A 14445-nucleotide genomic window follows, 5' to 3' on the forward strand; every position below is an offset into this window, starting at 1 on the left:
TAATATACTTTACCATACCTCACTGTTCTTTACAATGCTTTCCTATGCTTCACCATGCTTTCACTGTGCTTTATTACACTTTGCTGTGCTTTTACTAACAGGGACTTCTAGAAGGGGAGTTCTGGGTCAAATGCCTCAATGTCACATCATTTTTCTGGGATCACTGACCACAGCCAACAGCTCAACAGTATTTCAAAGACATACAGTGATACTGACTTATCAAATGACTAGGAGCTCTCTGATGGGGAAAGATGCCATGGTACTGCGTTTGTTTCGGGTGACATGCTGCAGACCCCCATGAGAACATGCCAGACCGTCCTGTGATGAGAGGGTTTGTTTTTTAGGCTTTCCTTCAGTCCTATACATTTCCAAAGCTACACAGTGACTAGCGCTGTGCTGTGCTTTCCTCATGCAAACCAGATCCTTAATTTGTTTTCATGTCGTTTCTCCGAGTCCAACGACTTTCCTGTAATTTACCATTTTGAAGATGGAGAATTGGTACGTCTCCATGTAAATATTTACAAATGAGCTCTTAACCATTCTATATTCATGCCATAAAATTGTGCAAACCGCATGATCATGAATACATTTTTTTTTGCTGACATTTTGCAGAAACAGTACGAGTATTTTTTTCTCCTGATTTGGCCCTCTCTCCCCCACTCTTAATCAAATATAGTAGGACTTGAGACTGGTTTGATACGTGCGATGTCACAGTTTAAGCTAAGCAGGAATTCAAGCCATGCAGCTCTAGTAAGGGACAATGGTATGTGCCAGAAGTGGTGGTGTATGATAAAGCATATGAAAATCATGGGAAGCTATTGTAAATGCAGTGTGCCACCGTGGGAAAAGCATGGGAAAACTGAAACTGTAACATGGTAAAATTTTATATCAGCAGTACTGGATAATACAATGAGAAATGATAGATCTTACACTAAACCCCCATATATATATATATATATATATATATATATATATATATATATATATATATATATATATATATATATATATATATTCGATTCAGCAGTGCTGGAGGACATGAGCCCTCTCTGCTGTCTTCCTTCCCTGCTGTTGTGCATCCTAATGAACTGAAGTCAGGGCTCTGGGGTTCACTTTTTGAATCATCCTCCCTTCTTGCACCTGTAGAATGAATAGACCCACACCTGCACTAACTCAATGTGGTTCTATTGCATTATAAAGATTCTGGATGGGGATCTCAAGCACAATAGAAAGAAAGCGACGCTGATGTACGGGTAAGTAAGCTGGGCTGAGATGAGTGGGGGATGGAGGGGGGTGATGCTGGGATGCCAGAATCACTGTTAAGCCCTCTTGAGATGTCGTGGGCTAGTCAACGAAACACAGAGGATGGAAGGTGCCCACTTGAAGACCCCAGAGATGTACCCTACTTAGCTCAATCCAGACAGTTGTCATGCTAATGTGCTGGGGAGACCGCACTGGGTTGATCTCCGGAGCCAGCATTGCAGCCGTTGTGTGTGCTGATGTGCTGTGGAGGCAAAATGAGCTGATCCCTGGAGCCAGCATTACACTTCAGCAATCCACACCAGACAGAAGGATATCTACATCATCAGATCGAAAATAATGCAAATGGATGGAGATGCAGATGGATCACATTAGTTACTGCAAAGCTACGTCTTAGTATGTGCTTATCTTGGTGAGAGCCGAGTTCAAATTAGCATGAAGTTCAACATCTACTCTCATGTAATGGAAATCAATCTTTAAAAGCAGTAATCTGGAATCTTGTGCAGAGCCTGAATGACTCCTTATTAAACAGTGTGGGGCTGGGGTGGCATGGTTGCAGAGAGTAACCCAGCTCATTAGCTTCTGAACCAGAACTTTTTTCAGTTAATCAAGAGGGAATTATACTGATAACCAGCGGGTCTGTGTGGCTCTGAGAAATCCATATGATGCTGGCTGCCAATGCTTCTCTGCCGTGCGTTCACACTTACTGAGAGCTGCTAAGAGATCAAACTCTGCTGCCTGGATGGAGCAGGGGTTCATACTGACAATCCTGTTTCATAGAGAACATCAGAAGGAATTCTGGAATGGGTCTGTCTTCTAAACCATGGGATAAACATTCGTTCTGAGAAGTACAGCAGTGCATAGTCACGCATGGTAAAGCAGATCTGAGGGCGGTCAAACAGCATTGCCAGGTGTGTTCACATGTGTTAAAATGAGGAAGGGGAAGCAAGACCATGGCAGTGCATGCTTAGATATGTTTGAAATCCGCCACTGACCCCCCATTCACACTCCCTCTATACCCACAAGACAGAGCATCACAGTGGGTTATGATAGGGAAAGCAGAAGCAATCACGCAGTGACTGAAGTGCAGGGCTGCCTGTCTGTTCGCTCTGTACTCTGCTGTTTATACAGTGTGGTAAAAGGCTGGGGACAGTGATGAATGGGGCAGTTACTGTTTCATAGGCTTCCCCAGCTCATGAATCAAAATCTGGAGGGGGAGAGAGAGGGGCCCCCCACGGCATGACCCTCCACACTGCAACGTGAGCTCCACATGATTAACCCTTTATAACTCTGCTCCCGCAGGGTAAAATCACATAGACAGTATAAACAGTGCTGCAGGATTGCTTTGCATGCAAACCTAAAGAGAAAGGCTTGCAGTAATACTTTGACAACTAGACTGTATTATTGAACCGAGCAGGAGCAATGAGGATTGAATGCAAACTGGATCCAACAGCTTTTGTACTTTTGTCACATTTTGTTAGAACATCTGAGAATATATGGTAGCAGACCATGTAATTTGTCTTTGAAAAGACTATCAGATTGCTGATGTATTATCAGGGCTATTGTACTGAACATTTCAGGATATAGTTTTTGCTTGTAATTCTGTATTTGGATGTTGAGGAGTGTAACGTGTTAATATCCCCTGTTATTATAAACCCCTCCCCACTTCACTGATAGCTCCTTAAGACTCATCTGCTTTGTATCAGAGTCATTTTGTTCACATTTCATTGCCAAGTTCTTCTTGGAGAGCTGGGAAAACCTTTCCGTTTTTTTTTGCAGCACCCTCCTTTCTCTGATGCTAAATCACTGCCACTTGACATAGGAAAATATTGCCTTCTGACGTTATCCAAAGAGATTATCTTATCAGGTCAGATCATGATCATGATCATGTGGGTTCCTCTCTTTCTCTGTATTGTACAGTGTGCTCTGCTAGTAGTTTGAAGGGAGAGCTTTGATTGATAGATGTTATTATCGATTTTATTATCACCTGATTAAACAATTGACCTTGTTCTGTATGGTGCAGATTGTTTGAAGTGCCCATTCAACGGGATCATATCAGATCACTGCAGCTGAGAATTTTCTTTAAGTTGTCCAGAAACAGAGAAGCTCTAGAAATGTGCTGTTAAGTGATACAGAGCCATGCAACTCTATTTGATCATATAACAAAACAGAATCTAATTGTAAAACAAAACTGAGGTGATAATTATTTACGCTCTTTGGGTTTAAGCATCTGCAGCAGAAGCATTTGCCTGGGAAACAGAAGTATGTAATGATCCAGTATATGTATATCCATATCCATATCACAGTATAAGTAGTTTTTACAGATTGTTTTTTAATTGTGCCTCAAACACCAACCAAAGTCACCGCTGCCAAGATTACTGGAAGAGAATGAAAATAATAACAACCTTCCTCTTACAGGACTGAGCTTCTCTGAGCTAGGACTGCCCTCCTCTTACAGGACTGAGCTTCTCTGAGCTAGGACTGCCCTCCTCTTACAGGACTGAGCTTCTCTGAGCTAGGACTGCCCTCCTCTTACAGGACTGAGCTTCTCTGAGCTAGGACTGCCCTCCTCTTACAGGACTGAGCTTCTCTGAGCTAGGACTGCCCTCCTCTTACAGGACTGAGCTTCTCTGAGCTAGGACTGCCCTCCTCTTACAGGACTGAGCTTCTCTGAGCTAGGACTGCCCTCCTCTTACAGGACTGAGCTTCTCTGAGCTAGGACTGCCCTCCTCTTACAGGACTGAGCTTCTCTGAGCTAGGACTGCCCTCCTCTTACAGGACTGAGCTTCTCTGAGCTAGGACTGCCCTCCTCTTACAGGATTTATACTGCTCTGAGCTAGGACAGCTCTCCTCTTACAGGATTATACTGATCTGAGCTAGGACAGCCCTCCTCTTGCAGGACTGTAGTGCTCTGAGCTAGGACAGCCCTCCTCTTACAGGATGGTACTGCTCTGAGCTAGGACTTCTGTGGACTGGGGATAGCAGAGCTCTTCAGTAATCCCCTCTGTGCAGCGCTATGATGCTGTGTTACTATGTACCAGTGCAAGGTGGTGAAGACACCTCACTGTCAACACTCCAGCATTAACATGTGCAGGGTTCAGGTCACCATTGTTTATTTCCAGTGGTTAGTTAGGTGTCGTGGTCATGTTTATTAACCTTCTCTCTTCTCTGCCTCTCTTTTCCTTCCTTCCTCTCTCTCTCTCTCTCTCTCTCTCTCTCTCTCTCTCTCTCTCTCTCTCTCTCTCTCTCTCTCTCTCTCTCTCTCTCTCCCCTCTCTGTCTCTCTCTCCCCTCCTCCTTCTTCTCTTCCTTTGGATCTCTTATCCTCTCCAGTGGCTGTTCCTCTGCATCCAAACTCCTGCTCTGGTTCTGCAACACCAGGCCCGTTCCCGTCTAGAGCTGCCTGGAGCGCGTGCAAGTGAGTCTGCTTCTCTCCCCTCTCCACCGTCAGCTTCTCTCTTTCCACATCTCCAACCAGAGCTACCCTGATACACAGGCAGGCAGTCAGGCAGGCAGAGATGCAGGCGGGCAGGCAGTGAAGTAGGCAGGCAGGCAGGCAAGCAGGCAGGTAGGCAGGCAGGCAGAAGAGGCAGGCAGGCAGACAGGTGTGAGTTGAAGGTTGAATACTGGGATTGGGAAATACTAAAAGAAACCTAGTATATTCAAGGAAAAACATTTTGACGAAGTATTTCTCAATGAAGACATGTCGAAATGTTTGACATTGAATTTATGAAGGATTGCATTTATATTTTAAAGAGAATCCCAGATATATAAATAGATATAGAGCTACCGTATTCCTTCGAATTTAAGACACAGTCCAAATTTCCCATCCTCAATTTGAGAAAAAAATAAAACATCAAATAAATATGTATTTACAAAGATACAACCTCAATTAGGCAGTTTGCGACCATCTGCTATAACACACAGCATTACAGTTATGAACTGCTTCTCATTTCCAGTCTGCTGTCACACAGAGCATTACAGTTATGAGCTCACTTCTCATTACTCACACCTGTTTTTCTCCCAATTTGTAAACTGTGGTATTGCTTGGCATGTCAAAAAAATACTGGTGACTGATCAGCATTTCCGATCTGTCCAAGCTGGTACTGTTTGTTAGAAACACTGAAATTGTTAACTCTTCTCTTCAAAATCCTCAGGAAGCTAATGAAGCGTCTTTAACGTTTTGGTTCCTGTTTTCTCGGCAGTCAGTCATGTTGCTGCTTGTGTATTTGGGCAGTGACGTCTTCGTTACTCTTATCTTAGCAGAACAGACATCGCTATACTGTACTCGAATTTAAGAAGCAGGCTGATTTTTTAGATAAATAAAAAAAATGTTGAAAAAGCGCGTCCTAAATTCAAAGGAATACAGTATTTTAAAAGGCCTTTTCAGTATAAGCAATCTCTCGCATTCATTCAGACTGACAATGCATTGCTGTTCAGAGAGCGCAATTCAGTGTTCATAAGAGAGTCTCCATTTCAACAAAGTGTGCAAAGTTTGTATATTTAATATGTATTGAAACTATTTTAGTTAGATGGATAGATGGATAATGGATAGATGGATAAATAGATAGATAGATTAGTCTCTGTAATTTCATTCAGATTGATTGCATTGTGTTTTCACTGTAGTGTTGTGCACACATGTATTGTTGAGATGATAATTATGTAAGTGCAAGTCTACTGAATGGAAGAAATGCACTCAACATTCATCCAGGGCTCATACGGTAATGTGTGGGACCCTGCATCTTTAAACATGGCTGCAAAGTTGTTTGTAACACTCTCTGCTGCTGCTGCCATTGTTCACAGCAGCCTCGGTCTTCAGACGCAGCACGTACATCATCCATAGAGCCGAATACAGGGGACTCAGTGAAGTGCCCTGAATTGGAATAGGTTGCTACTGATGTCATCTTGTCATTCTCTTCAAAGGTCTCACAGCATATCAGAGAGTTGCTGTGTAAACCCTGAGATTAGTCCTCTTGCAAAAACTCAACAAGCCCAGCCTCAGAGCCACTAACGCAACTTCCCAGCCGTGAAGGTTTTATCAGCTGCAGTAATGAAGCGTTCCTATCTTTCTGCTTCCTCAGTTGGCCCTGAGGAACACACAGCCAGGAGCTGCATGTTGGTAGGCAGCTGTGAAGCCTACTCGTCATGTAGACAGTCTCCCCTGCTGTGTTTGATGTAATCCCTGCACTGCGGTTCATTCTCATATTTCCTGTACTATGAGTGGCTCTGATATTTTGCCCAGAATTTACCAGGTTGTAATCGAGGCTTCTTCCTTTGACTGACACCCCATCATGGTGTATCGCTGGACCAGCTCCACCTGCTTTTACTCCATCAGCACTCCGGCATGACTGTGCCCCCTAACCCAGATGCTACTACAGCATTGCTTTTAAAAACAAAGTAATGTTCTGCTTTGCAAGCCCTGACACCCAATGAGAAATGAATCCAGGTGAGAACAGACATAACAACAAACAATCAAGCAGTCAAAGCCATAGCAGCTTTGGTGACATCACTGAAAAGCAAACGCCACAGATTGAATAAAAATGTTAGGACGTAATGTTGTGCAGCCCATATGTCCTAACATTTTTATTCAATTTGTGGTGTTTGCTTTTCAGTGATGTCACCAAAGCTGCTATGGCTTTGACTGCTTGACTGTTTGTTGTTGTTGTGTCTGTTCTCAACCTGAACAATCCCTGCTAGATCTGTTTTCTAAGGGGCGGCCCGCAGATGGACTCAGACACAACTCAGTTTTGAAGCTCATTGAAATTCTGTGTAAAAAGCCTGCGATCAACAATCAGAACATTCTTCTAGATTTTGATAGTAAGGGTGACCATGACTAAAAGGAAACCAAAAACGTGAACAAAATCCAGTACCTTCCCTAAATCCGAAATACAATGTGCACAATGTTATTCAGGCTTGTGCATTTTCATATAACTTAAAATGCATTCCATTTGGATAGAGTGGACGGTACTGGGCTTCATTGCTGACATCGTTCTACATAAGAAAATACCGTAATATTTTCTCAGTAAATGATTATTATCGGTAATAGCAGTATTCTTCTTCCTTCGTTTACAGATCACAGTAGTACACATAGACAGCACAGTATTGTGTTCACGTTCTGTTTGATGTGGGATTGTAATGGATTTTCATAGATTTTCTTGAGTAAGAAAGTTCAAATGAAAAGATGAAGAGTCTGAATGCTGTGTAGCAATGGATGGGCTGCTTGTGGTGCACTCTTAACAAGCTGGAGTGTTTGCAAGTGCGCTGTCAAGACGTTGTATAACTTGTTCTATATCTCCTCAAAGGGGCTGAGCGGTCTCTTTGTTCCAGACACAATGACATGTGCTGATCTAATTAGAACCCTGCATGTCTCACATCAAACAACAGCCGCACTCGAAGGCCGCAGTCTTTAAAACGTCTTGCTGAATTTCTACCTTTTGTATAGTGAAAGTTTAACCAGTTAGTCTGCACACTAATTCAGATGCTTGCGGTGTGGTTTCCATTCTGACACATTTAAAAGGAGATTCCCAGTCAACTCCCCCAAAAATCATGCTGGTTTTTTCTTTCTTATACAATGCAATCGCTAGAAAAAAAAGGGTTTACTCAAAACAGATTTGTTACTGTGGGCAATGGGCCGTTCCCATGACATCACTAATCTAATGTACCGTATCACAGCACAGGGTATGATCTGAGAGGTGCTGAGCAGGATCCCCAGGGTATGATCTGAGGGGTGTCGAGCAGGATCCCCAGGGTATGATCTGAGGGGTGTTGAGCAGGATCCCCAGGGTATGATCTGAGGGGTGTTGAGATGGAAAGAGAGGGTAATGGCATTCAGGGTATAGGCTTGCATCGAATATTGGGCGCTTTGCAGTCAACGCTTTTACAAGTAAGTGAAAAAATGTGAAAAACCTTTAAAGTGGACATTAGGGTTTCTTTTGGTTAGATAGCGGTGTTAATGAAGCTAGGTTGTCTGTTTTAGTGGTCTAGTTTGTTTTAAGAACATGTGGTTTGTGTTTTATGTTTTTGTAATAAATGCACTCCTTATAGCATGTACTTCAGTCCTTCACATCCTCCATCCGCACCCAGATACACAACCATGTCCATTAATCTCTGCTCGTATTTTTTCATGCTTACTCCATGAAAAACATGACCCCCCGTTTGCCATATAAATTGGCAGTGAGACATGAAGTTCAATACATAGTGCTCTGATGTGCTCAGCACAGGGTTTTAAAAGCCAGTGTGTAGTATTGATCTAGAGCTCAATATAGGCTGGGTGAGTCAACGAATTCAATCCCATCAACTCAATACTGGGGGTTCGGAGAAGTTAGAAATCCCAGAGAAATCAATACCAGGGAGCTGAATACAAGCACATTAAATACAAAGAAAGCAGGGATGAAAGGAATGTGTGTCGACCTTTTTTTTCAAAATAGCTCAATACAGAAAACTCATTACTGGTACCTGTGAGCCAGCAAATGCCTAGCCAACCGACGGGAAAGTGACAGCGACACTTTTCTGTTTCTTTTTTTTTTCTCCAACCAAAGCGACAGCAAGGCCATTCTCCAGGATGTCTAAGGTGCGGATGACGGCGCCATTTGCAGAGCTTTAAACATTCTGATTGTCTTAGCTCTTTGAATGGTACTGCCATGTGTACTCAAATATCAGCATGTGCTCACAGAATGTTGCTCTCTCCTTAACTCACAGCCACACAGACACATGCACACTGGCTCCATGAGTGACCTCTCCTTAACTCACAGCCACACAGAAGCATGCGGACTGGCTCGGTGAGTGACAAGGCTCACCGAGTGACAGGACTCAGCGTTTACAAGCTTCCACTATCTAACCAGGGGTGCTGGCATAGTTCTGTATCACCCTCCTAATAATGGGTATTGAAAATGTTCAAAATGGGACATTTATTCAGGGACTTGAAATAGACCTGGGACAAAATATAGTCGTGCTATCTTGTCACTTACATGGAATAGAGACAGTTAAGAAAGGGTATTTGCAACTTTAGTAAAAAAAACAATATAATGATATGGATGTACCAAGGCCTCTTTTACAGGATTCTTGGGAGGATTGCCAGCAGTTTTGTGTTAAGTGGTGGACCCTGGGGCTCTCTTTGATGCACTGCTAAAGGTCAGCGCTATGAAGCAGCAGGTTTTTTTTACATTCCTGATGAGCCTTGCAATGAAACTATTGCTGGTTCAGAAGGACCAATATGGAGGCACATTTATAGATTAATTTAGAAGACACCATTTAGCACCAAATGCATTTCTCGGATAACCACAGATTTTTTTTTTTCATTAACAACAGCATCCACAGTGCTGCAGGAAATAACAAGGTTTATCAAAAAATGCTTTGGAGAGTTTCAGTTTGTGTTGGTACTTAGAGGCTGTCAAAGAGCCCCTGACTAGTGACTTGTGAACCCCCTCCCCTAGACTGTCTGTCTGCTGGTAAAGCACCCCCTGCTGGTGTAACACTCCTTTCCTCTCTATAACACTACATGCCTCACAGTGGGGTAGGCTAGTTCTCACATGGAGACTGAGTGGCCCTCAAGTGATGAATAAAAAAGCTACATACAGTCTTTTATTTTTTTCTAACTCATTCACAGAGAATCGATGTAACATTGTGTAATCCCCTGACTGTACCTGACTAGACTGCCATGTGCTAGCTAACGAGCGACTCTGTGCTGGAGGGGTGACGCCGCCTGAAAGTCTTGAAAGACGCTCCAGGTGTACAGAGCCCGATAGTCCTTAAACAATACTCAGTCCCAGAAGTTTCAGACTTCCTCAACCTCCACCCCCCCCCCCCATTAGCCTTGTCTAGTACCTTTTGGAGCTTTTCACAAACCAACATCAATCTCGTAGACACTCAGAGAAAGTTTAGTCTGCTGTGTGATTCAGAGATACACCCTGGATCCCTTATTTTGCATGTAGATTCAGATCCATTGACAGGAGGTGTGACTGGGTGAATCGCACTGTTTCAAACCCAGCTTTTTAATTGAGGTCTAAACATGATGTCATTCCATGCATTGCACTTGTTATCAAAGCAGAACACCACACAGAGTGCTGAAGAGTCACGTCTAGGCAAGCACTTTCACAACTCTACGCTTAGCAAGCAAGCAAGCACAATTTTCAGCTCTGCAAATAATAATATTCATCACCCTTTCCTGGCTCTGGATCCACCAGGGAAAAGGCATTGGCATTGATTTGAAGAACATGCCGCTTCTGAGAAGAAAGCAAACTCCTGTTATAGAAGGTTGAAGGCTGTGATCAACTCTGGGGTACACACCACTCACAGCTTCATAGGCAGAGCTGTGTGGGCACTGGGAAGTGATAGCAGCTCCGCCAGCACCCACACTCGTGTCTCCAATAAAAGAGACGGGGAGGCGCTGGCCCTTACCACCCTGTGTAGGAGCCAGATTGGAAATGCACTCTCATTAGAAAGAGGCCACCGTGTGCCTATAGTTAGAGGGTTCGCGAATGGATCACTTGTTAAGATTAGCATTTGCATATACTGTATATATTCAATAGCTAATTACTTGCTTTGTTCCTCAGAATTCTCAGGCAGTACTTACTTACTTACTTACTGTAGGCAGTAAACACATCATTTTCTTCCCTTGGTTATGCTCAGGACTTCACTGAGCAACAGCCTTCTGTTCTGAAGCTGTTAAACGAGACCAGAATCTCTTTGATTTATTATTTGTGTTTCTTTCCCCCAATCTGGTATGATACCGGAAGCTCCAACATTGAAACTCTCAGAAGAATTTTCCCTTTTAGTTATTTTTTTTACGAACGTCGGGATAGCTTCAATCCTCCACCCTGCATAGGCAAAGGGGTAAACTAGGAAACATCCCTGTAGCTTTGTCTTGAACTGTGACAGAGAGCGCAGTCTCACTGCGATTGTTTAAAGCATGCAGTCTGGATCGGGTAGACCAGCGAGACACAGAGACAGCGAGAGACAGCTTAATAAAAGGAATGTATTCTAGAGGGGAATGAGTGCCCCCTAGCTGTTAAATCATGAATTCCCCATGATTTTCCAATCAAAGGTTTGAGATTTGTAATCATCTCGATTGATTAACTATTACTCATCTGAATAATATAATAATAACTGCGGTTGTGGCTGAAGCAGTTACATCTTGAGTGAAAGAAAGAAAGAAAGAAAGAAAGAAAGAAAGAAAGAAAGAAAGAAAGAAATTGAAACACATGTTTCCACGTTTGTGTAATATGTTTTTAGAAGTTATACAAGAGAATATAGGTTGAAGTATATGCATTCATAGATATGGAACATAGCTCGAGTAAACGGATTACAAAGCCACACTAAATGCGTCACCCAGAAACATCATAAGCATCTTTAATTATGAGTCTGAAATGCCTGAAAGCATGTAGCAGTCCCATATAATAGAAGTATTTGTGAGAGAAAGTCGTGCCGACAGTCTATTCTTTATCTGTATTGTTGTTAGTAGTCAGCACACTGTGAAGGAATGAAAGTGCAGCTGCTGCAGATCTTACTAATGCACCCTGAAATATATTCAGGCTACTGTGAAACGACTCTTGTTTCAATGGAGCTTGCTGTTTTAAAGCTGAAGATGTGTTTTTGTATTTTATGAACCGTGATGTTTTTAAGTTCCTTGTGTTGTATGCATTTTATCAGCATTGTTTGTTATCCGGTCATGACCAGTTCTTTCCCATGCCCTGATTCTACTCATTATGCACTTTATATAGTTTGAATTGTCTTAATCAGGTCATATAAAAAATAAGTCTAGTACTTCACTTCAGGAATACATGCACTTAGGCCCTCTCTATCAGTGAGGTTTGTGTTTAAGACAAATCGTTTTCCAGGAATTACTGTTTTTCCAAATTGCAGAAATATTCTTTAACAAACCTTTTAGTAACAGTGATAAAGACAAGCCGCAGGAGAACACAATGCAATATTGTACATTATTAATGCTTATTATTATTGGCAGATTTGTTCTCTGTGAATGGAAAGTTTCATTCATCAAAGTTTTTTTTTTTTTTTTCTGGTTCGGTAATTTCCTGTGTATTTTTCTACTTGAGTAAATAACTTTAAAAACCCATGTTGACCACGATCCCTATAACAGGCATGAAGGTATCTGTGTGGGCTTTTAAAAACATGTATTTAAGAATGTAGAGAGGGACCGGAATCTTCCGAGGACTGAGCGAAGGTGCCGTCCATAAGTCCTGAAGTGGACATTCCTGGAATGAAACCAAGGCTATGCCCACAATCTTTTACAGATGTTAAAGCTTGAAGCAGTTACACTCAGTTGAGCTGAAAGTTGAAGAGTGATTGCAATTTAATTAACGTGAGATGAAACGAGTGGGTAGAGAGCTCTGCAGCCGAACGGAAGTAAAAACAAACAGATCATACTGGGCTGTTTTTCTTTCGGGCTCAGTCGGGCTGGCAGCTGGAGCAGAAACTGTACACACTAAAAGCTTCAGCGCTTCTTAAAGTCATCAGACCCCTGGAGACATGTGCTCCAGCTCGCCTGGGAGAGCCTGGTAATGCATGGCAGGAATGGGCCACTTAATGGATCAACATAGCGCTGGGTTGGGGCTTGTTTGTAGTGTGTTGTGTTCACTGCAACGAGGCTTGGACGCTTCGTCCATTCATTCATTCATTTTCCAAAGTTTTTTTTTTTTATCTGCAATGGTTTCCAGAAAGATTTGAACAACATACATCAGAACAGGTACAAAGTAAAATATAGCACAGGCACAGTATAAGAAATGCACACCACACAATAGAAAAATGACAGCATTGCTAGCTGAGCCTGGCAGTCTCCCTGCACCGTGCTCCGCTCTAAAAGTGTGGCACGTCTTTAAGAAATCCAGCACCATTCTTCTTCTAAAAGCAAAAGTTCAGTGTTCAGCAGACAGGAATCGCTGTGCCTAGAGACATACTATCAAGTGAGCTATCAGGTGCAGGTGTTGTCTTTGAGGTCTGGGGTGGGATATCACAGATGGTGCAGTACTGGCTGGTGCTGACGATGGAAGCTGCAAAGATCACATTCCATTTAAGAATCTTTGGGCGAGTACCCAGGTTTTTTGGTTATTCATGCCTACTTCTGGTGTGCAATACTTTACACCCCTGTTTATAATATAAAATAGAGTAGAGCCATCAGTGACACTCTCATTAGCTTGGACACTGGTTACCTTCCATCCTGGCTCTGACAGTATTCTGCTCGCACTACATTAAACCCTGTTACACATAGCAAATATGTAACCATTCTGCACGTCATCAAGATTGCGTTCGTGAGCTGTAAGAGATGTATTCTTCAAAAGTCAATTCCTGGGCAGGTTTGTAACTGATACTCATTGCTTATTTTTAATGTCAGCCAGTCTCAAGCAGCAAGACCGTGACGCTAAATGTGCAAAACAAGTGCAGCAGCGTGGGGTGGCCTGTTGATCAGAGCAAAGGGTATCATTGAATAGGATGAGTTTTCATCCCACACTCACTGTGCTCCCTGTGTATATTCACCTGACAGCAGGACCAGACAAGAGCGATCCTGTTCAGTTCATTCTGAAGGAACTCTTGTTAGAAGTGCTAAGAATCATTGCGGTAAAAGAAGTGGACCCACATGCAAAGCTACACTGCCTCAGGGTGCATACATATGCACACAATGTGAGTCTCTAGTATTATACAAACATTCACAGCATCACCAAGGGGTTATTATTCACTTGTTCTGGGAAGCTGGCATTTTCAAGGGTCCAGTCCTTTACACATGATGGCTGTTGAAGCCTGTGACATACGAGAAAGCGTTGTCACAGCATTCCACGAGATAGCTTTTATTTCGGCAGGTTGCCAGGCGTCTGGTTGTGGGTTCTGAATACGGCAACATGGCAACAATTTTGAGTTCTGCTACATTAAAACCTAAAGCCTGTTTCCTCTTTTGCACTCCAACAACGTCAGAGCGCTGTGTTCAAAGGCACATTTTTCAGCCCAATTTCTTCCCAGGAATTGTCTCCGGCTGGTTGTTTGTGTAAACAGCAGATAATGGTTTTAGTGCTTTGCTGGAGCTCAGGGAGCACAGCCTGGGTCCCAGAGAAATGACCCGGCATGATAGGAGTGTATAGCTGTGTGTGACCCAACAGAGATATACTGGGCTTTCTGTGCGTCCTTATTTCAAGATGCCCGGCTTATGCACAAGCTCATGTGATAACGTGCTTCACACCCA

The 14445-nt window shown here is 42.9% G+C and overlaps 1 protein-coding gene across 1 annotated transcript in view; it reads left to right on the plus strand.

Annotated features, from left to right (window-relative positions):
- The window catches only part of LOC121296909 (5-hydroxytryptamine receptor 4-like), a 58831-nt gene that overhangs the window by 40689 nt on the left and 3697 nt on the right, over window positions 1-14445 (plus strand). Inside the window, exon 7 of the mRNA XM_041222817.1 lies at window positions 4593-4677. Within this exon, the coding sequence (XP_041078751.1) occupies window positions 4593-4656 (64 nt within the window). The 3' untranslated portion in view covers window positions 4657-4677. The remainder of the gene's footprint in view (window positions 1-4592; window positions 4678-14445) is intronic.

The sequence above is a fragment of the Polyodon spathula genome, chromosome 22 (assembly GCF_017654505.1).
Source record: "Polyodon spathula isolate WHYD16114869_AA chromosome 22, ASM1765450v1, whole genome shotgun sequence".
Lineage (NCBI taxonomy): Eukaryota > Metazoa > Chordata > Actinopteri > Acipenseriformes > Polyodontidae > Polyodon > Polyodon spathula.